Genomic DNA, 22,132 nt, shown 5'->3' on the forward strand with positions numbered 1-22,132 from the left:
TCCATTGTTTGCCCTGCGTCCTGATTGGGCAGCGAGAGAAGCCTGGAGGAGGTCTGGGCAGAGTGAGTGAGAATGAGGGAGCCAGGGGCAGGCAAGCAGGTACGAAGGAGTCTGCTGGGGCCAGCAGCCTAAGAATGGGCTGGCTGAAGGTTCACAAAAGTCCCTTCTTCTTGCTACAGTTGCCTGCAGCTCCCCAAAGCGACCCTCCCTGCCTTGCCTTTGCCTCTCAGAGGAAGGGCGCTGGGCCACAATCCTATCCACACTTTCCTGGGAGTAAGCCCCATTGACTATAATGGGACTTACTTCTGAGTAGACATGCCTAAGCTGGGCTGGGCTCTCAGGATCCTCTCCTAGCCCCACTTTCCTGGGAGTAAGCCCCACTGACTATGGGTCTTACTTCTGAGTAGACATGCACAGGATTGGGCTTTTGGTCACACTTTTTTCTGAAATACAGGAGCAGGCAATGGGGGGAGAATGCGAGGCAAGTGATTCTGGACCTTTGGAAGGTGCAGACAAGGGAGGGAAGGGACAGTAGGAGAGGTGCTAACTGCAATTATGAGATGGGGGGAATGTGCCTGTGGGAGGGGGTAGGGTGGGGGAGAGGAGGAGAGAGAAATGCCAATTGCCTGCTCATGTATTTGAGAAAAAAGAGTGCAACCAAAAGCCCAATCCTAGGCATGTCTACTCAGAAGTAAGTCCCACAGGCACATTCCCCCCCAATGTCTCCCCCCCCCAGTCTTTGGCTGCAATCCTAACCACACTTTCCTGAAAGTAAGCCCTACTGAACAAAATAGGACTTACTTCTGAGCAGACCTGGTGAGGATTGTGCCCTTTGTCATGTAATGATTTAATTTTATTATTATTATTATTAGCAGTATTTATATACCACTTTTCAACTAAAAGTTCACAAAGCAGTTTACAGAGAAAAATCAATTAACTAATGGCTCCCTGTCCCAAAAGGGCTCACAATCTAAAAAGATGCAAAAAGAATACCAGCAGACAGCCACTAGAACAGACAGTGCTGGGGTGAGGTGGGCCAGTTACTCTCCCCCTGCTAAAAAAAGGAGCATCCACTTGAAAAAGTGCCTCTTAGCCATACATGGGGGCTATACATAATATATTATACATAATATAATTAATTATATTAATTAAAAATTAATTGCAATGTAGTAATTTAATGTACGGTAAGTAAAAAACTGGGAGTGTGCCTTGACAATTTTAGTGCCTTGACTGTGTGCTGTGAGCTGAAAAAGGTTGAAAATGGCTGGTGTAGAGCATGCCATATTATTCATTAACCACCAAATCCAGCAAATACATGCACAGTAGTGGTGTAGTGGTGTCTGGAAGCAGCCAGTGCCTGCTTGAAAACTTCTTGTCCTGTCCAGAAAGCTTCTTTCTGGGGAACTTGGCATTGTTGTCTTTATTCACTCCCTGCCCTTATCTCTTTTTAGAGTTGTGCAGACTTGCCAAAATGAATCATTTCAACCAGTTATGAAAGAGAATGTGCATGTTGTTCCCACAAATTCAGTTATCCTGAAAGCTAGAGTCTGTTCACCTCTGGAGACATTGGTCCCACTCACCGTCAGTGACTTGGCATTAAGGAGGCAGCAAGAAGAGCTCTGAGGGTCTTATTTTGGTTGGGCTGCAGGTGTGCCTGGCCCCAATAACAAATGGATCCAAATGGGGCACACGCACACACACACTTATTAGAAGGCAATGTTAACTCACAGAATGGATAGTAATTCTATAACTCTCAAAACATTAACAACTCTTTCAATCAATACAACTTGTATGAAATACACATACAGTTCCAATTTCTTACAATTGCTTTCTTTTTCCTCAAGTTCACATAACATTTGTGCATCAACTATTTTTTTTTTTTAAATGAGTGCTTCTGTTTGTGTTGCTTTCTTTCCTTTAGAAGTCATTGCTTGCTCCTGGGAAGGGCAGTGCAATTTTGACAGCCATTCTCTCTAGAAGTTACAGAATGAATGCTGGAAAAACAGACAAGTCTTTTGGACACACTGTCTGTACGGTTTCACATCATGCAAAGCAATGCTGTCTTTTGAAAGCTGTTTATTTTTGATGGTTTTCTCCCCCTTGTTTTCTCTGAGAAAATCACTGAGCTACTTTGAATTTTCTCCATCTAATTGAACTTTTCTCTATCCAAAAGCTGGAAAGATTATCAAAAGTCAATTCAATGTGAACACTATAATGAACACCGATGTCTACTTACATACACGGAGAACATGCTTTGATGCCATGTTCAGTCAGTTTTCAGTCACCACATCTTTATTAGAATAACTGACTTCTTGCTCATACAAAAATCTGAAACTATAAATGCAAGCCGACAGTCTGCCCTGCAAATTTCTGTGGGAGCTGTTGATTCCCCAGCAACAATCAGATGTCAGCTAAGACGGAAGTCATAAGAATTCAGTCGTGTTGTTTCTTTCAACTGTTAATGATAGGTGATTTCTCTGTGTGCACACGCAGATTTCATTAACATTTTTTAAACCAACCATTCAAAGCCATTCACTGGAGTTGTGTAAACTGCATTTACCAAATGGCCACTGCAGACATAGCAAAAAGAATGCAGTTCAAGGGAATGGTGGATAACTTTCAGATCATGAAGTTACCCCTTTGGTCATCTACGTACACTGGAATGTAACCAAAGTGGAATGAGCTGCTTGCACTTCCTACTTTCTGTGCAGCATCTCCCTGCTTCTCCCAAAAAGACATTACTTTTGGGAGATCTTTAGGGAGAGTTGGGAGACCTTCCAGTATGGTGTAGAATGGGGCCTAGGAGGCTGCATCAGGAGAGGTACAACTTTGCACAAGCAGTGATCCCTTTCCACTCATGTTAGAACATTTGGATCGTACCCAATGTTTTTGGAAAGTGGTAAACAACAAGATGATAGTGTTCACTGCCAGTTTTTACAGGACATTTATAGGCACAAACATGGAAACATGGAAGCATCCTAGGGAGATGCCAGTGGCTGATCAGTAATGGTTATCCATTTCCCCAAAGACCATTGTTACCTGACGACACCACTTAATAATGACACGGATGACCGGAGGAGGTTAAAACCATTTACTGCAGCGCTGAGGACCAACACCTTGCAAAGCAACTCTGGGTGTGGCCCTGAACAATGACATTAGCTGGCTTATATACACTCTGGGCGGGGTTACATAAACGTGGTCACGCCCCTGTTACTATGCAGATACAGGATAGTCAGGTTGGCTACCTTCCCTGTTACTATGCAGATACAGGATAGTTGCTACTTTCCCTTGTCACACCCATGTCCATATCTGGCAAAGTTTCAAACACCACTGCTGAACCACACATTGCTTTATGTGTGTGTGTCAGAAGGAGGGGCTGTGGGCTTGGAAAATTTTAATTTCCCTTCTTTGGGTTCCGGCATTACCATCACAATAGTAAGCACTAGGCCACAGATGTACCTTTTGCCATACTCTGCATTGAAAAATGTCAGCTAGAGCTTGGAAGTGAGAGACAGTCACAGCATTCCAAGGGCTTCAACAATGGGTTTTTCCTAGTAAGTATATTACTTCTACTTCAAAAAGGTTTTTACAGAAGGAAAATAAAATTAAAAACCCAAAATAATGAGTAGGGGGTGGAGTTTCAAGCTGTCATTATGAACAATTCTAAAATGGTTGGCAACCTTCAGTCTCGAAAGACTATTCTAAAACTGGTGGAAAAAAATAGATCACTCCAACTTCATTGTCTGTGTGTGTGTGTTTACAGATTACAGACTAAAATTATCTCTGAAAGAAAGACTAGTGAGGCAGAACTGATAAGCTCCCAGCACTGTTATTCAGTGGGGCAAGGGGGGAGAATACATAATTCTTACTCTACACTAATTAGAAAGGATAAGAATTCAATTTCTTAGGAGGAAAGCAGGCATTCATTTACCATATAACCTTTGCTTAAAAATCTTCCCCAGTTGCAGCTCTACATGACTGGATTGCTGGTAATGCGGCCACTTTGATATACACTGAACAAGCATTCCTAGTTTTTCCACTTGAAGTTGTGGGGAGGTGGCAATGTTCCTCCAGATTTATCAACCTTCCACAGACTTTAAGTTACCACACAAGAGGTCTTAGAAACATAAAAGGTTTGCAGCCACTCTGCCAGTCAAGGTAGGGGCTCTCTTTGCAGGGCTGCACCATGCACAAAGCAAGACAAGGATATGCAGTGCTGGATTGGTGTGCTCTGGGTTGTGGCAGAGCATAGCAGAGTTTTCTCATTCTCTGTGCCTGAGCTTGCCATTTGCACTCAGGAGGTGCTGTGTTCCATACCATCCCACCCACCCTAGGGACAGTCTGGGATTAGATGGCTGCCCATTCAAGGACCAGATAGGAATTTTTTTGCTTCTCAACTGATTGGTTATTGGTGGGAAATTTTTTCTCCTACTCCAGACTATTCTTTGAGTTGTTCATTTAGCCAGGTCAGTCACTTCTGGCAGGTGTAGTGTGGAATTGTAGTAGTCCCCACACTATACCTGCCAGAGTAGGGATCCAGTGTACACCCTAAGGCTGTGTGTTCTCAAACTGTGGGTCGGGACCCACTAGATGGGTTGTTAGCCAATTTCAAGTGGGTCCCCATTCATTTCAATATTTTATTTTTAATATATTAGGCTTGATGCTACCATGGTATGTGACTGCATTTGGGGAAATGTTACAGACTTGTACTTTTAACAAGCTACTCCGTATATTCTTTTAACAATGATAGTAAATGGAACATTCCTGGGTAAGTGTGAATAGGATTGTATAGTAGGATTGTTAAACATTTTCCTGCTTGATGATGTCACTTCTAGTCATGATATCACTTCTAGTGGGTCCTGACAGATTCTCATTCTAAAAAGTGGGTCCTGGTGCTAAATGTGTGAGAATTACTGCCCTAAGATATGCATGGGCCAGAGGGAAAGCCAGTACTGATCTCAAGAGGCTGTATGTTTCTGGGATGCTGGTTGGTTACCCCTTTGTCCTAAATTGCAAAGTCGATCTTAAAGGCTGTCTGGCTTGGGTGAGGATGGAGTGAGCAATTTGGCTGCCTTGACCCCCTTTCCAGGGGTTGGCAGGGAGAACCAGGAATAGGTGAGAGGCAATCCCTGGACATTAGCTCCTTCGCTCCAACCAAAGGGAAAGTTGCAGTTGCATCTGTCTCCCTCAGGGCAGGTGCCTGCACTAAAGAGTTTAATAGTCAGGAGCTGCTGCAGCATTTACATTGATTTGATTTGTAATCAATAAAGCGGCCCTTTTCATACCAATAAACTGATCTTGTACCATGGGGGGGGGGGTGCCAGAGCAACTGCACAGGCAGAAAAGGACTCAATATATAATCACTCCAAGCACAATAGTTTCTACTCCTCCTACATCTTAAAGGGAAAAAAAGAGGTTGCACAGTAAGTATGGTAAATTGCCATGGTTTGAGGGGGCTTGGCCAGCTTGACCTAACCATTGTTAAAAGGGCAAAGCTCTGTTTTGAGAGAGTCGGCAGTGCTAGTCTGTTCTGTTTTATTATGTGGATTCCTTTGTCATATAATCTGCAAAGGCTCACTATCTACCCCAGTCTTTTTGCAACTTTCTAAATCCCTGTTAAAAGTCTTGAATTGCTCTGGGGAATTTTCTGGGGTCCTGAACCATCTTCCCCAGAGGAGTGTAAGATAGCAATTCTATCATTTCTACAGGCCAGTCCTGGAGAGTTGGCCGTTGTACTGAACAAATTAGGAATAAAGAACCAGAACTGACTGAATCAGGGATGTAAAGTTCATAATATACATCACTTGGCATTTAATCTATGAAAACCCTTACAGTGTTCTGCTGCTACAATCACTGTTTAGAACTGAAGCATTCCCTTATTAGCAGAATGGAAGATTTTGGCACCCTGTTTTCTTCACTGTTAGAATAACACTAGAACCAGGACTCAAAGAATTAATGTACGATCAAGAAAATTGTGGGTTTTGTCCTCATAACTCAGACACTGCCAGCAAAAATTACTTGTATTTTTGATTGGAAATAAGAAAGCTATCACATCACAGCAAACGCCAGTAAATCCAATTCAGAAGCCAGTGAGCTGACATCAAAATATTCTGATTAGAAATTGCTTACTGTAGAACTAAGTACGCTCTACGGATTTGCCAGTAGTTTGCTAATGTGCAGATAAAAATTTCTAGTTATAATTCAATGTTACATTTATGAAGCAACAAAGAAACATCCGCCTAAGGTACAAGCAAGATTGTAAGTCCATCAGTATTTTTCATCCTGAACTATAAACCAGCAACTTTATTATACAGCAGCATGAATACCTGGATCCAACTGGATCACAATATAATGTTACCTTATGTTAGTTCAAGCTCCAAAATCTTGAATCGCACCAATGGGAGTATAGAAGTGTTCATTTACGACAGGGGTGCCCAAACCCCGGCCTGGGGGCCACTTGCAGCCCTCAGGGACTCCCAGTCTGGCCCACGGGGAGCCCCTAATCTCCAATGAGCCTCTGGCCCTTGAGAGACTTGATAGAGCCCATACTGGCCCAATGCAACTGCTCTTAGCATTAGGACAACTGTTCAACCTCTCACGTGAGCTGTGGGGCAAGGGCTTCCTCCACTGCTTGCTGCTTCACATCTGTGATGCAGTAGCGGCAGCAAAGGAAAGGCCAGCCTTGCTTTGTGAAAGTCCTTTTATAGGCACTGAGCTATTGCAAGACCTTTATTCATTCATGTAAGTTCCATCTCTAATATATTCATTTATGTAAATATAAATTAATTCTTTTTTTCCTGGCCCCTGAAACAGTGTGGCCCTCCTGCCAAAAAGATATTATGTGGCCCTCCTGCCAAAAAGTTTGGACACCCCTGATTTAGGATATTGACTGCCAGGAATATGAAAATTTTTACTTGGAAAGAGAAAATTGATATCACCTGACCTGTTACTTGCTAACATTATCCTCTTCAAGAATGGAACGGTTAAGTGCAGCCCATCCACTCATCAAGGGACTGAGGACTTCATGAATTTGCAACATTTCAGATTCTCGAAAATTATTTGAAAAACTGGCACGTATTTGCTATGTCTGCCTAATCAACTCCACCTACTGAGAGCCCAATCCTATCACCATCACCTTCTGCCATGCAGCCTTGCTGATGGAGTGCACATTTCATGCTATGGGTGGAGGGGGGGGGACCAGACAGGTTGAGAGAGAGAGGTAAAAAATTTCTTAAGTAAGAAATAAGTCCTAAGTAAGTCTCCATAAGCCACTTGGCTATCAATGGATCTTCCAAGGAGAAGCAAGGGCCATGTCTGGGCTGGAAAACTGGGAATAGCATCCCAGGGCACATTGCGATATACCCCTCCAGCACCTGAACTGACCCCTGCCTGCCCTGAACCTCCCCTGAAATGCCTCTGCTGGTACATTACCTGATTCAGTGTAGGCTGGGTCCATGTGAGGAAGGCACACAGAGACTCTGTCAAGGTTTGTGCTGCATCTGGCACAAAAGGAATTTTTTCAGCCTGGATAATGATGAGGCACTGAGGTTACTTGGAAAACCTACATGGGGGAAAATGTAAACATTGCCTGCGCTGCTACCATGTGACCAACACAAAGGAAAGTGCTGAGTCGCCATGAATGTGCACCTGTGTAGTGCATCATTGTAGCTGATGCAATACTGTGAAATACAAGTCATGAGACAATGAGGTCACCTGTCTGTGACTGGCAGGCACCAACATATAAACAGACACTGGAAGCTATGTGGTGTGGGTTGTTTGTGGCTGGTGGCTGGGAGGGGTGCTGTTGGAGTCCTTGCTGGTGTGTGATATTTCTACTCTGCTGCTTGTTATTATTATTCCTCTGCTGTGTTCCTGATAAGTCTTTTTGTTTTGCTGAAACTTTCTTCAATACAAGTCTGCTTGCTGAAAGGAATGTGCAGCTGTGTATTTCTTCTTGGGACTGCTCACTTCAAACGCTCTCCTACACACTGCTACTCTGCTCTGCTAGTGGGGGAAAACCAGCATACACCTAGTATTCCTGACAGACTCCTGGCACCTCTGGCACACACAATAGTGGCACACCAATTGTGATGCCATTAAGAGAACTCATGGCAATGGGTCAGGAGATCTGCTGCCATAGGTCTTCTATAGACGTGGGCTGTCAATTTAGGCCACAGTGGTCCAACACAAGGCCTGCGGACCACATGAGGCCCTTTTTGGTTACTCTTGAAAGACGCCACAGTAGCCACCACACTGCCTCCTCCTGCTTCAGGGTCTTTTCAATCTCCCTGCTGCACCATTCTCCTCTGGAGAAGGAGAAACCGGAATGGCACGGCAGAGAGACTGAAAAGCCCCACCTCATCCACTGCCTTCTCTTCCACCTGCTTCAGAGGCTCAGCACCTGTCATCACATCACTGCCAACTGCTTCCATGTCTGGACACTCATGAGGTGACACCAAAGTCATGTGCCCCACCCCCACAGCTGTTAAAAGTTGGACTGCCCTGATTTAGACCATTTAGTCCTTTGCTGGGACCTGGGAGTCCATGTTATGCTATACCTTGAATCTTTTCCCCCTGCCCTATTTCCCCAAATTAATTATGGTCCACTACTGTTTTAAAAGTGAAACATCCCCTCCCACACACACTATTTCTGTCAGTATTTAGGCAGCTGTAATTTGTTGCTCTTTCTACTTTTTCCAGTAATAGCCAATTAAAGTTAATTTTCATTTAAATCAGAAAAATAACGTATGTGATGAGTAGTGTATTTGTAACATATCTAGTTGTGTTGCATCTACCACATCAATATAACAATTTATTAAAAACACTGCATGAGGCCAAGTTTGAGTTTCTGAATTTGCATTAATGTTGCATTACCAGATGTGGTTTGAGACATATAGAACACGCATGCACAACTACAGAAAAACACGTGTGCCAGGACCTCTTGCAATTGACTCATCATGACACAGCACAGTAGAACTTGATATGTGATAAACAAGAGGCAAAGATAAAAGTGCAACACAGTAATTGTGGGGGTAAATGTACAATGAAAGAAAAATCAAGAATAACATGCACCAAAATGTCTAACTAGCACACCCATCTACATGCAGCCACATGCATGCAGCCTTAGTTGCTAGAGAGAAAAAACTCAGGGGAAAAACCAATTTCCTGAAAGGAGAGAGGGGTCTGGAGATACATAACAGAGGAAGAGTTGAGAGAAGAGGGTGAATGGGACATAAACAGAGAGACATCAGCATCTACATCAAGCAGTTTGCAAATCCAAAGGAAACATGAGGTTAGAAAGAGGGCTGCAGGTTTATAAGGTAGACCAGCGGTGCTCAAAGTGCTGGCTGCTGTGCATCGGGAATGCATTTCCTGGCAGCCAGCACTTTTGGTTCCAGAGCCCTGCACAAGTCCCAAGATCAGGACAATGCGACGCTCTGGTTTGTTGTGTCTATGGTGCAATACCCCACAGGCACTGCGCAAGGATTTCTGCGACAACATGATAGATAAGAGCGTCACGTCGTCCCAATCTTGGAACTGGTAGTCATGTGTGCTCCAGAACAGAACGTTCTGGTCACAGGAGGGACAGATTTGGCAGAACTTCAGATCCAGCCCTTGGGCTGGGATTTGTCCAGCCCTGAGGTAGAATAAAAAAGGGGTAGAGAGCTTGAGGAAGAGAGATGAGAAGCTGAGCAGTCCAAAGTGTGAGACTGCAGCCAAAGTGTGAGGCTGGAGGTGGAGGTGGAGTTCACTAGACGATCAGCAGATACAGGCAAGAAGTTAACTTGCCACTCATTTGTGGAGGAAGAGCTAGTGTCTTCTACCATGCAATTATTCTTAATTGACGCCACAGCTCCTTGAAGAATGTTCTTTCTTCTTCTTTTACAACAAGGCATCCAAGAGGCTTTCAGCAGTTGCAGTGTCAGTTAAAGCGACCCATATGTTAGGTGGCCCAGAGTTAATCTCCAGGCCTCTGCCTTAACTGTGAAAAATAGACTTAAAAGAGTCCTAGTCACTCGCTGACAGCAAAGGAGGAAGAAAAAGAGACATGAAGCACTGAGCCAATTTGGCTGCACACAGATAGTATAGCAGATAGTATAACAGGGCCAGTGGAGGTTTCACCAAAGCAGGTGATTGAGAGCTCAGATTCCACGAGTTCCTAATTTTAAAAAGGGAGATAAAGGAGTATTTGCTAGGCAAACTCAATGGCAGTAGCCTGTTTGGTTTTAGGAGATGAAGCAAGGCAAGGAAGCCGCAGGTACTTCCCCTGGGGGAGGTGCACGAGGAGTGAAGTCCAATGGGTACTCAGCAGACATTGAGCCACAGCATGTTCCCTTCAAAGAGGCAACGCAAAAAGGAAGGAAAACAAAGAGAAGCAGAAAAAGTGGCACATGAGCTGTTCACGTGTCCTAGGTGCCTAGAATGGAACAGCAATTCAAGAGTTGCCAAAAGTGATGTGGTTGCTGAATGAAGCACCAGCTGCTATTTTTCAGACACCCTGCATTAGGCAAAAGGAGGATGCATGCTTTGGGGGTTGATGGCCAAACTTTGTTTGTGCTTTTGGCCATAGACTAAAAAAGTCTGTACTGGGTGGTCTCTTTCTGGACCAACCCTTTGTGTATTGAAGGTGGAGATGGCCATTTTCTATTATGCCACTTCCACTTTTGTGGGAAAGATGAGACTGGCTGCTTCTTAATTGTTTGTGCAACATTGCCTTGATTAGTATAAGGTCCTAAATGAGTTGTCAGTGAAGACAAGGACCAGAAGCACTCTCCTTTATGAACCCAAATTGTATTCTTAAATCCAGAAGCTCCCAAGATTGTGGCATTGTTTGCAGGTCTGAATAGGACAGCAGGGCAAGATAAGAACATAAGAACATAAGAACAGCCCCACTGGATCAGGTCGTAGGCCCATCTAGTCCAGCTTCCTGTATCTCACAGCGGCCCACCAAATGCCCCAGGGAGCACACCAGATAACAAGAGACCTCATCCTGGTGCCCTCCCTTGCATCTGGCATTCTGACATAACCCATTTCTAAAATCAGGAGGTTGCGCATACACATCATGGCTTGTACCCCATAATGGATTTTTCCTCCAGAAACTTGTCCAATCCCCTTTTAAAGGCGTCTAGGCTACACGCCATCACCACATCCTGTGGCAAGGAGTTCCACAGATGGAATTCTCAAAGAAGACTTGTCTCCCAGGAACTGTTGCAGCTGGGCCAGAGGGGATCAAGCTCTAGACCAGCCCAAGTATCTTACTGAAGAGGTTTTAGTCACTGCTCAAGGATAGACACAAATGCTGACCTTATAAAAACCTTTATTTTGATTACAAAAGGCATAGTATTATAGATGGCACTCTATTGAGACCCACCTGGCTTTATGAGACTTTTGAAAAAGGTGATCTAGAAAGAATTTATTTATTTGCAAAAAAACTCGATCCATTTCTCATAATGAGGCACCCCTGACGAATAGCCTCAAAGCTTGCTTAGTTATGTGAGCCAGGCTTCATCTGCCACCACTACCTGTCACTGATGGACATGGGGGGAAAAAAACACTCCAGAAAAAAAGTCGATCAAACATTTCTCTCCCTATATTTACACAAGCTTGCAAATTGCAAGAGCTCAGCTCTTTGCAGAGCAGTTAGCAGCTATCTGATTTTTGAACAGCTTCAGGACTTGAGACAATTAGTTATCTAATCTTTCCATGACCCTGTTTTCATTGGGGGCTCTGTGGGGCCCACCAGAAATTAGGTTTCAACCCGCAATTTGAAAAATGCTGATCTAACATCTGTTTATTAGAACATTACTCATGATGGCTTCTCACAAGCCAGAGAGGGAGGGGACTGGGGACTCCAAGGAACCAAAGTTTAGCCTTTTACCAGCGGCTTGGGAGCCTGATGCTCCCTCAACATCAACCTGCTTAAGGACAACATGAGACGGGCCTGTGGTCACATTCTGTGTGTGCACCCAGAACCGCAGTGTAAACCATGTGTAAACATAAGCATTGGACAATCATTGTAAACTATGTAAACATTTACCTTAGCAACAACAACTGCAAAAACTCATGGATGAGTGGTTGCATGCTCAAACGTTTTCACAATCCACTCTCTCCAAAGTGAACTGTGGTATATATTCCTTAGCACATTGGAGACCTCTGAGAAGAAGAACTAGCACAGGTCAGGGGAGTTTCCTCAGGACATGGTTGGCTTCCTCTCATCTGCTCCCAGCATATCAAGTCCTTGGAATATGGAATGCTGGAATCTACTAAAATTGTTATTTTTTAAGACTACGATTGAAAGAGCCTTCCTACTGCAGCACCCCACAGTCTTATAAGGTCATACTTGAAGGTAGGGAGACCATCCAAAGAGACATTCCATGAGACACAAAGGGCTGCAACCAGAAAGAAAAAGCAGCTACATCTCCCCCAACATGTCCATTAATGCAGACATCCATGGTTGTCTTTGAGTATCACCTGCATACAGACATATTTCATTTAACCAACTCATTATATATTGGGTCTTACACAAGATTGCAAACTGAAAGTATCCTACAGTTCTAGGTTAAAATTTGAGAAAGAAAAATGCATTATTCTGTGTTCTGCAAAGAGCAGAAATTTTTTTTTTTAAAGAACCACAATTCTAGATACTCTGTTGCAGTGGTTCTCAAACTTTTTAGCAACAGGACCCACTATTTAGAATGACAATCTGTCAGGACCCACAGGAAGCGATGCCATCAACCTGGAAGTGATGTCAAGGTCTGAAGTGACAACCTCAAGCAGGAAAATTTTTTAAACCCCATAGGACAAAATCAAATCAAAGTAAGCAAATTGAAGGTTGACAATAAGTATAAGTTTAAAAATTTATTTAAAGTAAAGAAGAACCCTCCTAAACTTCCCAAGCAGTTGCTGATCTGTTTAAAAAAAATTTTGCTAGGAAAAAATGCTACTGCTATGAATATGTCCTCATTGTAATTTATGATTATTTCAGCATCCTGGATGAAAAAAAGATAACTACCCTTATTGAACAAGCAGAGGAAATTTGTATTTATAACACATCAGCACCTGAAAGGGGAAGATATTAATAACATTCACAATATTTATTTTTCAGCAGCTGCCAAGCTGAATGATATGGATTAGTCACAGCACTTGACTTTAATCATAAAAATTTTTCAGGTCTCTCTTCACTACAGCTTTTCAGTGAACTTAGAATGGGCTCCCCCCCCAACATCCCTCACTCCTTAGCACTTACTGCAATTGCTTGACCCTACAATAATGCAAATAATTTTGACTGGTCAAAAGACCCATCACTTATGTATTCATTACTGTCTTTTTGTCCTCTAGAAGTGAGGGGATTCATCTTCATATCAAATTTCAAGAGGGTAAAGGTTGTACAATCTATTAAAGGATTTATTTTCTAAAAGAAGGATCTAGCTTTTAAAAGCTAATTCTTGGCAAACAACATTTTAAATCCTAGAAAAGATAAAAGCCAATGCAACCTCAAGAAAGAAAGAAAATGCAGTGAGATTCCCAGGAAACAGTTGTGGCTCGAGACCAGCCCCACAACCACTGCCCTTCAGTCACACCCTTCCTTTAGTCATATATTTCCATCCAGTTGGACAAGTGCCCAGCTAAGTGGCATTTCTGTGCTCCAAGGTAAAGGTTTGTCTACAGTCAACACATGAATTGTGGAGATGAGCTTTGCAACCCCAAGGGTGTTAGGGGAATCACAATTCCATTTCAATCTCTGCACCTACTACATAGACGTCCAGACCTATAACATGCCCAAGTTTTGTGTGTCCCAACAAGACATATCAGTAAAAACAAACTTTTCCTGCTAGAAGAGGTGACTGGTATAAGCAATAACCATGTACCATTAATCACTGTCATATATTGAGAATATTGACAGTTTTAGTCTGATATAAGTTGCTGTCCCTAATAGGAATACATAACACACACATGATGTACTTTATACCCTAGATGCATTTCTAAATAATGAAAAAGTAAGGAAGAAAAAGGGGAGGCATCTATAGGCATCCCTGGGTATTCCCTCACAGTAGTAATGTAATCACAAGATTCACAGTTTGTAAAATGGCTAGCCTAACATTCCCAGAGAGGCAATTCCCAAACTGCAGCTGACAGCTCTACTGGCAGATTCAACTACTTCCAAACTCTAAAATACACAGCCAGAGTGATTTTCTTATATTTGCAAGATAACAGTGATATCAACTCCATTTATGAATGAGATTGAAAATAGTCCTGTGGGAACTCAAATATTTGGAGAGGTAGACCAAACAGGGAAAACAAATAGAGACAGTAGTCATGCTAGTGAATATGATGAATTGCATAGATAGGGAGGAGATAAGTCACACAGCTGAGAAGACAAGTGAATGGGAAAGGGAAAACATAGCAGGCAAATTAATACGTTGAAATTCTGAGAACTAATTCTGCAAAAGCACGCTCATGATCAGAAGAAAAACACTCTGCTGACTTCACTACACTAAGTCCCATTGGAGTGGGACTTACTTTTGAGTAGACTTGCATAGGATTGTAGTATAAAGTGTTCTCCACTTTGAGCTCATAATTTCCTTAATGCGATCCCTGCTTAACTTGCTCAGTGATATGCTTTTCTACTTACCATAGTAGTACAACGATATACCTTCCTTCCATTCCATATCTGCCACTAAAACCCATCAACATTCCATCCAAGCACAGCAGACATTTCTAAAAATGAATTTAAAACATTTCTAGTCTATCCTTCCTTCCCTGGGACAGTGCAAGACAACTTATGATAAGGGCATAAGAAGAGCCCTGATGGATCAGGCCCAGGACCCATCTAGTCCAGCTTCCTGTATCTCACAGCAGCACACCAGATGTCTCAGGGAGCACACAAAACCACAAGATAATTGCATCTTGCTGACACTCCCCTGCATCTGGCATTCTATTTACAGTCGCACCCCCCACCATGAAGACACCAGACTGCACTTCGGTTTTAACTTGGGCCACTTTATTAAACACAAGTGACCAATTTTTAAAGTATGAAACCTACTGAACACATCTTCCCTCCCTTGCAAGTCCTGGCTAGGTGAAACTGCCATCCATGGCCAATTTGGATGACAGAAAAAATTCCTACCCGGCCATCATGATGAGCGACCAGCTAATCTGAGACTGTACATACCCATCATGGCTTGTAACCCATAATGGAGTTTTCCTCCAAAAATATGTCCAATCCCCTTTTAAAGGCATTTAGGCCAGACACCATCACCACATCTTGCAGCAAGGAGTTCATAAGAACATAAGAACAGCCCCACTGGATCAGGCCATAGGCCCATCTAGTCCAGCTTCCTGTATCTCACAGCGGCCCACCAAATGCCCCAGGGAGCACACCAGATAACAAGAGACCTCATCCTGGTGCCCTCCCCTTCATCTGGCATTCTGACATAGCCCATTTCTAAAATCAGGATCACATACTCATCATGGCTTGTAACCCATAATGGATTTTTCCTCCAGAAACTTGTCTAATCTCCTTTTAAAGGCGTCCTGGCCAGACGCCATCACCACATCCTGTGGCAAGGAGTTCCACAGACCGACCACACACTGAGTAAAGAAATATTTCCTTTTGTCTGTCCTAACTCTCCCAACATTCAATTTTCGTGGATGTCCCATGGTTCTGGTGTTATGTGAGAGTGTAAAGAGCATCTCTCTATCCACTCTGTCCATCCCCTGCATAATTTTGTATGTCTCAATCATGTCCCCCCCTCAGGCGCCTCTTTTCTAGGCTGAAGAGGCCCAAATGCCGTAGCCTTTCCTCATAAGGAAGGTGCCCCAGACCCGTAATCATCTTAGTTGCTCTCTTTTGCACCTTTTCCATTTCCACTATGTCTCCTTTGAGATGCGGCGACCAGAACTGGACACAATACTCCACGTGTGGCCTTACCATCGATTTGTACGACGGCATTATAATATTAGCTGTTTTGTTCTCAATACCTTTTCTAATGATCCCAAGCATAGAATTGGCCTTCTTTACTGCCGCCACACATTGGGGTCAACACTTTCATCGACATGTCCACCACCACCCCAAGATCTCTCCTGATCTGTCACAGACAGATCAGAACGCATCAGCCTATATGTCAAGTATGGATGTTTTGCCCCAATGTGCATGACCTTACACTTACTGACAGTGAAGCGCATCTACCATTTTGCTGCCCATTCTGCCAGTCTGGAGAGATCCTTCTGGAGCGCCTCACAATCACTTCTGGTCTTCACCACTCGGAAAAGTTTGGTGTCGTCTACAAACTTAGCCACCTCACTGCTCAACCCTGTCTCCAGGTCATTTATGAAGAGGTTGAAAAGCACTGGTCCCAGGACAGATCCTTGGGGCACACTGCTTTTCACTTCTCTCCATTGTGAAAATTGCCCATTGACACCTACTCTCTGTTTCCTGGCCTTCAACCTGTTCTCAATCCATGAGAGTTCCACAGACTAATTACAAGCAGGGTAAAAAAATATTTTAATTTGTCAAAAATATTTTCATTTGTCAAAAATATTTTCATTCTAACTCTCCAGACATGAAATAATGAAATAAAACAGACAAGAGAATCAAATAAGACCAAACAACAACAAAACCACTGTCAAATTAAAGGCAACATCAACAAAATCAAACCCTGTAACTAAATAGTCCTGCATATTAGAGGATAGTCCTATAGTTAAATTATATTTTCTATCCTGACTGTAATGTAGTGCTGCTTCTCTGTTGACACCCAAATACAACATATTATATCATAAGGTAAAGCACTTGAGACGGGGTGAGAATCAGCTGTCTTATAAGCTTCATGGAAAACTTCCATGTATTACGGATCCTGAGCCTGAACTTCAAAGGGTCTCAGGACTGAGGATAAACAAACATCGAACTCCAAATCGGTCCTGCTCTCTTGGGTCTTCATTAGCTTACAGACAAGAACACTCCAAGGGATCTCTCACTGCTACTAGCATGGGTATAAAATGTTCAAAACCTTGGAAGTCTGAGGGTAATACTGTAGTTAGCCTCTGTAGTCTCCAGAGAACCAAGCACTTGATTTTAATGTAAATCTGAAACAGCCTAAAAGAGACCACAAGGCTTGGTTGCACCATGCAAGAGAAACCAAAACGCTACTGCTCAGCACAGCACACATCTGGATAGGAAAAGTATTGAGTATTGTTCAAAGAATGTATTGTCAATAGTTTATATTGATTCATCACCTTTACAGGAAAAAAAATAAAGCTCAAATGTATTTGCTGTAATTAAACTGCTGGATTGTATCTACAGCATGTCTCTGCTTGCAGTTCCCTCCCTGCCATCTTGGTATTTCTTTCTCCTTCTCTGTACCCTCTCCCCACGCCTTGTATTGTGCATCATACTGTGCCAGAGTCTTGGGGGCTTCAACAGGAAGAAGGAATCTGGAAAGACAATGTCCATGGGTCTTATTTCTGTAAACGCTACGCTTTGGAAATTATCCACCATTAGCCAAGTGCATGTCACTTCCATTGCTTTTCTCCAGGCCCAGATGACACCCAAGAGTTATTGAGGAACTGAAGAATGAAGTAGCTGATCTCTTGACTAAAATATGCAATTTGTCTTAAAATGGCCGTGGTGCCAGAAGATTGGAAGATAGCAAATGTCACACTGATCTTTAAGAAAGGAAGAAGAGAGTAACTGGGAAACTATAGGCCGGTCAGCCTAACATCTATTCCACGTAAGATAGTGGAATGCCTCATCAACAATAAAATCTTAAAACACAAGATGAACAAGACTTGCTGAGGGAGAATCAGCAAGGCTCATGTAGTCTTGCCTCACTAACCTTTTAGAATTCTTTGAAAAGGTCAACAGGCATGTGGATGCAGGAGAACCTGTGGATATTATATATCTCATGGATTAGGAACTGGTTGAGGACCAGGAAACAGAGACTGGGTGTCAATGGGTAATTTTCACAATGGAGAAAGGTGAAAAATGGTGTGTCCCGTGTTCATAAATGACCTGGAGACTGGGCTAAGCAACAAGGTGGCCAAGTTTGTGGGCGACACCAAACTTTTCCAAGTGGTGAAGACCAGAATGGATTGTGAAGATTGTGAATCCATTTGGATTGTGAATGGATCTCTTTTTCTGGAGAGATGGGAGGGAGAGAACAACTGGGAGAATAGGTAACAACATGACTGATGCATTTCAATGCAAGTAAGCATAAAGTAATGCACTTGGGGCAAAAAAAATCAAAACTTCACATATAGGCTAATGGGTTCTGAGCTATCATGACAGATCAAGAAAGAGATCTTGGGATGCTGGTGGATAGCTCCATGAAAGTGTTGACTCAATGTGTGGCAGTGGTGAAGAAGGCTAAGGCCGCCCTGGGTCCCTTTGGGGAGAAGGGCGGGGTATAAATAAAGTTTATTTATTATTATTATTATTATTATTATTATTATTATTATTATTATTATTATTATTATTATTAAGTCCATGCTTGGGATCATTAGAAAAGGTATTAAGAATAAAACAGCTAATACCATAATGCCATTGTACAAATTGATGGTAAATCAATACCTGGAGTATTGCACTCAGTTATGGTTGCCACATCTAAAAAGTATACAGTGGAAACGGAAACAATGCAGAAGAGAGCGACCAAAATGATTACTGGGCTGGGGCATCTCACTTACAAGGAAAGGCTACAGCATTTGGGGCTCTTCAGTCTAGAAAAAAAGGCACCTGAGAAGGGGACAGGACTGAGATATACAAAATTATGCAGGGGATGGATAGAGTGTATAGAGAGATGCTCTCACACAACACCAGAACCACGGGATGGGACACACACTAAAATTGAGTATTGGGAGATTTAGGTCAGACAAAAGAAAATACTTCTTTACCCAGCATGTAATTAGTCTGAGGAACTCCATGCCACAAGATGTGATGATGACATCTGGCCTGGATGCCTTTAAAAGGGGACTGGACAAATTTCTGGAGGAAAAGTCCATCATGGGTTACAAGCCATGATGTGTAATGTGCAACCTCCTGATTTTAGGAGCAGGCTACCTCAGAATGCCAGATGCAAGGGAGGGCACCAGGATGCAGGTCTCTTGTTGTCTTATGTGCTCCCTGAGGCATCTGGTTAAAAGGGGATTGGACAAGTTTCTGGAGGAAAAATCCATTAAGGGTTACAAGCCATGATGTGTATGTGCAACCTCCTGATTTTAGAAATGGGTTATGTCAGAATGCCAGATGCAAGGGAGGGCACCAGGATGAGGTCTCTTGTTATCTGGTGTGCTCCCTGGGGCATTTGGTGGGCCACTGTGAGATACAGGAAGCTGGACTAGATGGGCCTATGGCCTGATCCAGTGGGGCAGTTCTTATGGGGCGCCACTGTGAAATATAGGAAGCTGGACTAGATGGGTCTATGGCCTGATCCAGCAGGGCTCTTGTTACGTTCTCCACTTTGCAAAAAGAGACGCGGACATCCCTGAGAAAGTTGACAAATGCCAACTTTTAAAAGGCAATAGCTTGACAACCATTAGCTTTGGTGAAAATTAAAAAGATAAAAATGCTGAAGTTTTGAAAGTAGTGTTTATCACACGTGCAATGTTGGCATCTCATTCAGTATCATTTAGTATTCAGAGATCTCATTCAGTATCTCTAATGCTGGCTATAAAATAAGACAATTCATCTTATTAGTTGAACAGGAATGCCCTTCAAAGAATGGTGCAACCATTGTTTGTAAGCATCACTCATGGTCTAATGCCTTGAGTTTCAATAATATCTGCTTTGGTTTGTGCTTAGCATACCTGAGGAAATAGGTAAAACTGGGGAAGTAAGTAAGTTCTCCAACTTGTATTTTTTAAACACCAGCATTTATAACTATTGTTATATTATTAATTTGAACACCACAATCCTAAACATATTACACGGCAGAAAGCCTCATTGATTTCCATTGAATTTTTTTTTTCAAATAACATACTTATGACTGAGATATCAATCTAAGTTTGTAGATGGTGCAAATTGACAAGATGGTTCTCTTGATGTCTCTCATAAAAAAACCAGCCTTAATAAGAACATAAGAACATAAGAACAGCCCCACTGGATCAGGCCATAGGCCCATCTAGTCCAGCTTCCTGTATCTCACTCTGTCCATCCCCTGCATAATTTTGTATGTCTCAATCATGTCCCCCCTCAGGCGTCTCTTTTCTAGGCTGAAGAGGCCCAAACGCCGTAGCCTTTCCTCATAAGGAAGGTGCCCCAGCCCCGTAATCATCTTAGTCGCTCTCTTTTGCACCTTTTCCATTTCCACTATGTCTTTTTTGAGATGCGGCGACCAGAACTGGACACAATACTCCAGGTGTGGCCTTACCATTGATTTGTACAACGGCATTATAATACTAGCTGTTTTGTTCTCAATACCCTTCCTAATGATCCCAAGCATAGAATTGGCCTTCTTCACTGCCGCCGCACATTGGGTCGACACTTTCATCGACCTGTCCACCACCACCCCAAGATCTCTCTCCTGATCTGTCACAGACAGCTCAGAACCCATCAGCCTATATCTAAAGTTTTGATTTTTTGCCCCAATGTGCATGACAATGTGCATTTTCTAATATAAATGAGCAACATGAATATTAGAAAATGACTACATCTCAGTTCAGATCCCAGCTGTGTTAATAACTAAAATTTAATTCTCCAGACAAGTGTCCCAATCCAACAGGCGGAAAGGTATATACTGTTGTGTGCATGTCTCCTTGAGCTAAATGCAATCCAGCTGCTAGGCTGCATGTATGTAGACCCAATCAGATTAGCATGGGTATGCTGCTTGGGAAAAGCACATGGCAGGCTGGAAAGACTGAATCCATTCCTCTGTTCCCCATCCCCAAATTAGCCAAGAATCTTCATTTGATGAGCAAGGGCTACTAGTACTGATCAGTTTCTCCCATGCTGTTGATACACTAGCCTGAAAGAATTCTGATATAGCAAGAAAATATGCCACTGCTTCAAAATGTATTATTTCCAGACTGGTTGTATGCACGACATTGTTCTTCCCAAAGTGTCTGAAAAATCTACTGCCCTGTCAGCAATTCATTCCCCAGAGATGACTAGAGAGGCTCTTTGTTTAATCCCCAGGCATTATCATCAAATAAGCAGAGAATATGATTTTCACTCAAGGAATTGGTGCTAAATAGTCTCATTTTTCTTTATACCAGGACTTTGTGTAAGTAATGCCAAAGATCTACAAGGTTCTGCAATTTCACAGTTTCATTTCCTTCCACAAACACAGCTTTAATAAGGTTTCTTTTTTTTTTCTTTTTTTTTTTGTAGTGCCACTAGTTAGCCATGATGAGAATAACTGTGAGGAGATTTCCCTCCTAACTCCTTGTTTAATGGGCTGCCTGGGTGGGATTGGGGAGGAGGTATGATGGGATGAATGAGAGGATCAGTAACAGCATTCAAAAGCTTTTAGCCATATTAGTGACTCAAATTTAGACTACAAGGGCAACAGCCACATCGTTGCTGTATATTATCATCAACTCCCACATTCTTGAAGATATCTAAGAAGGCCCTGCCTATATTCCATCTCACCAGCATGTTAAATCTGTGAAGGATTGAAACTGGGTCACTTCTGTTAAGCCCCCCCCCCCCCCAATTTTGTACCTCCCTTCAGAGAGAGACTAATTTAAACTCAAGTTTGTTAGTTGCTGTTTCTGATGAGGGGAATGTGACAGACACCTTTTCCTTAAGTAACTTTCCTGGCACATTCTTTTGTATGGCCTTGATCTAATATGTGATCATCAAACTGGCCACCGTTTGATGAGGTAGATGTAATGTGTTGTGAATTTTAAATGTTTTGGCTTTTAAGGCTGTTATATTTTGCTGTTATGGGCTCCCATTCTGGGGAACTAAAGTGTGGTTGAAATATCTAATTTCTGAATGTTGGATATTAAAATGGGATTGGTATCGCTATCATCCTGTCTACTTGCCAGAATATCCCAAGTATAAAAATGAAAACAATTTATACCTCCATACATGCCATCATACATTTCCTGCTCATTACAGTTTTCTTCTTATTAAGTCATCTGATGCCTGAATTGAAGTTCAATTCCAGTCAGCAGCAAAAGGTAGTGTCTTTGAACA

At 42.6% G+C, this 22,132-nt stretch overlaps 1 protein-coding gene across 3 annotated transcripts in view; it reads right to left on the bottom strand.

The window, feature by feature from the left end:
- Nucleotides 1–22,132, bottom strand: part of PRKN (parkin RBR E3 ubiquitin protein ligase) — an 862,188-nt gene that overhangs the window by 634,862 nt on the left and 205,194 nt on the right. The window contains exon 1 of one of the 3 annotated variants that reach the window (XM_066616288.1): nucleotides 14,633–14,693. The exons of the other annotated variants lie outside the window; for them this stretch is intronic. Coding sequence (XP_066472385.1) covers nucleotides 14,633–14,635 — 3 coding nt within the window. The 5' untranslated portion in view covers nucleotides 14,636–14,693. Of the gene's footprint in view, nucleotides 1–14,632; nucleotides 14,694–22,132 lie in introns of those variants that run through there. 3 annotated transcript variants of the gene reach the window in all.

This window comes from Tiliqua scincoides, chromosome 1 (assembly GCF_035046505.1).
Source record: "Tiliqua scincoides isolate rTilSci1 chromosome 1, rTilSci1.hap2, whole genome shotgun sequence".
Classification (NCBI taxonomy): Eukaryota; Metazoa; Chordata; class Lepidosauria; order Squamata; family Scincidae; genus Tiliqua; species Tiliqua scincoides.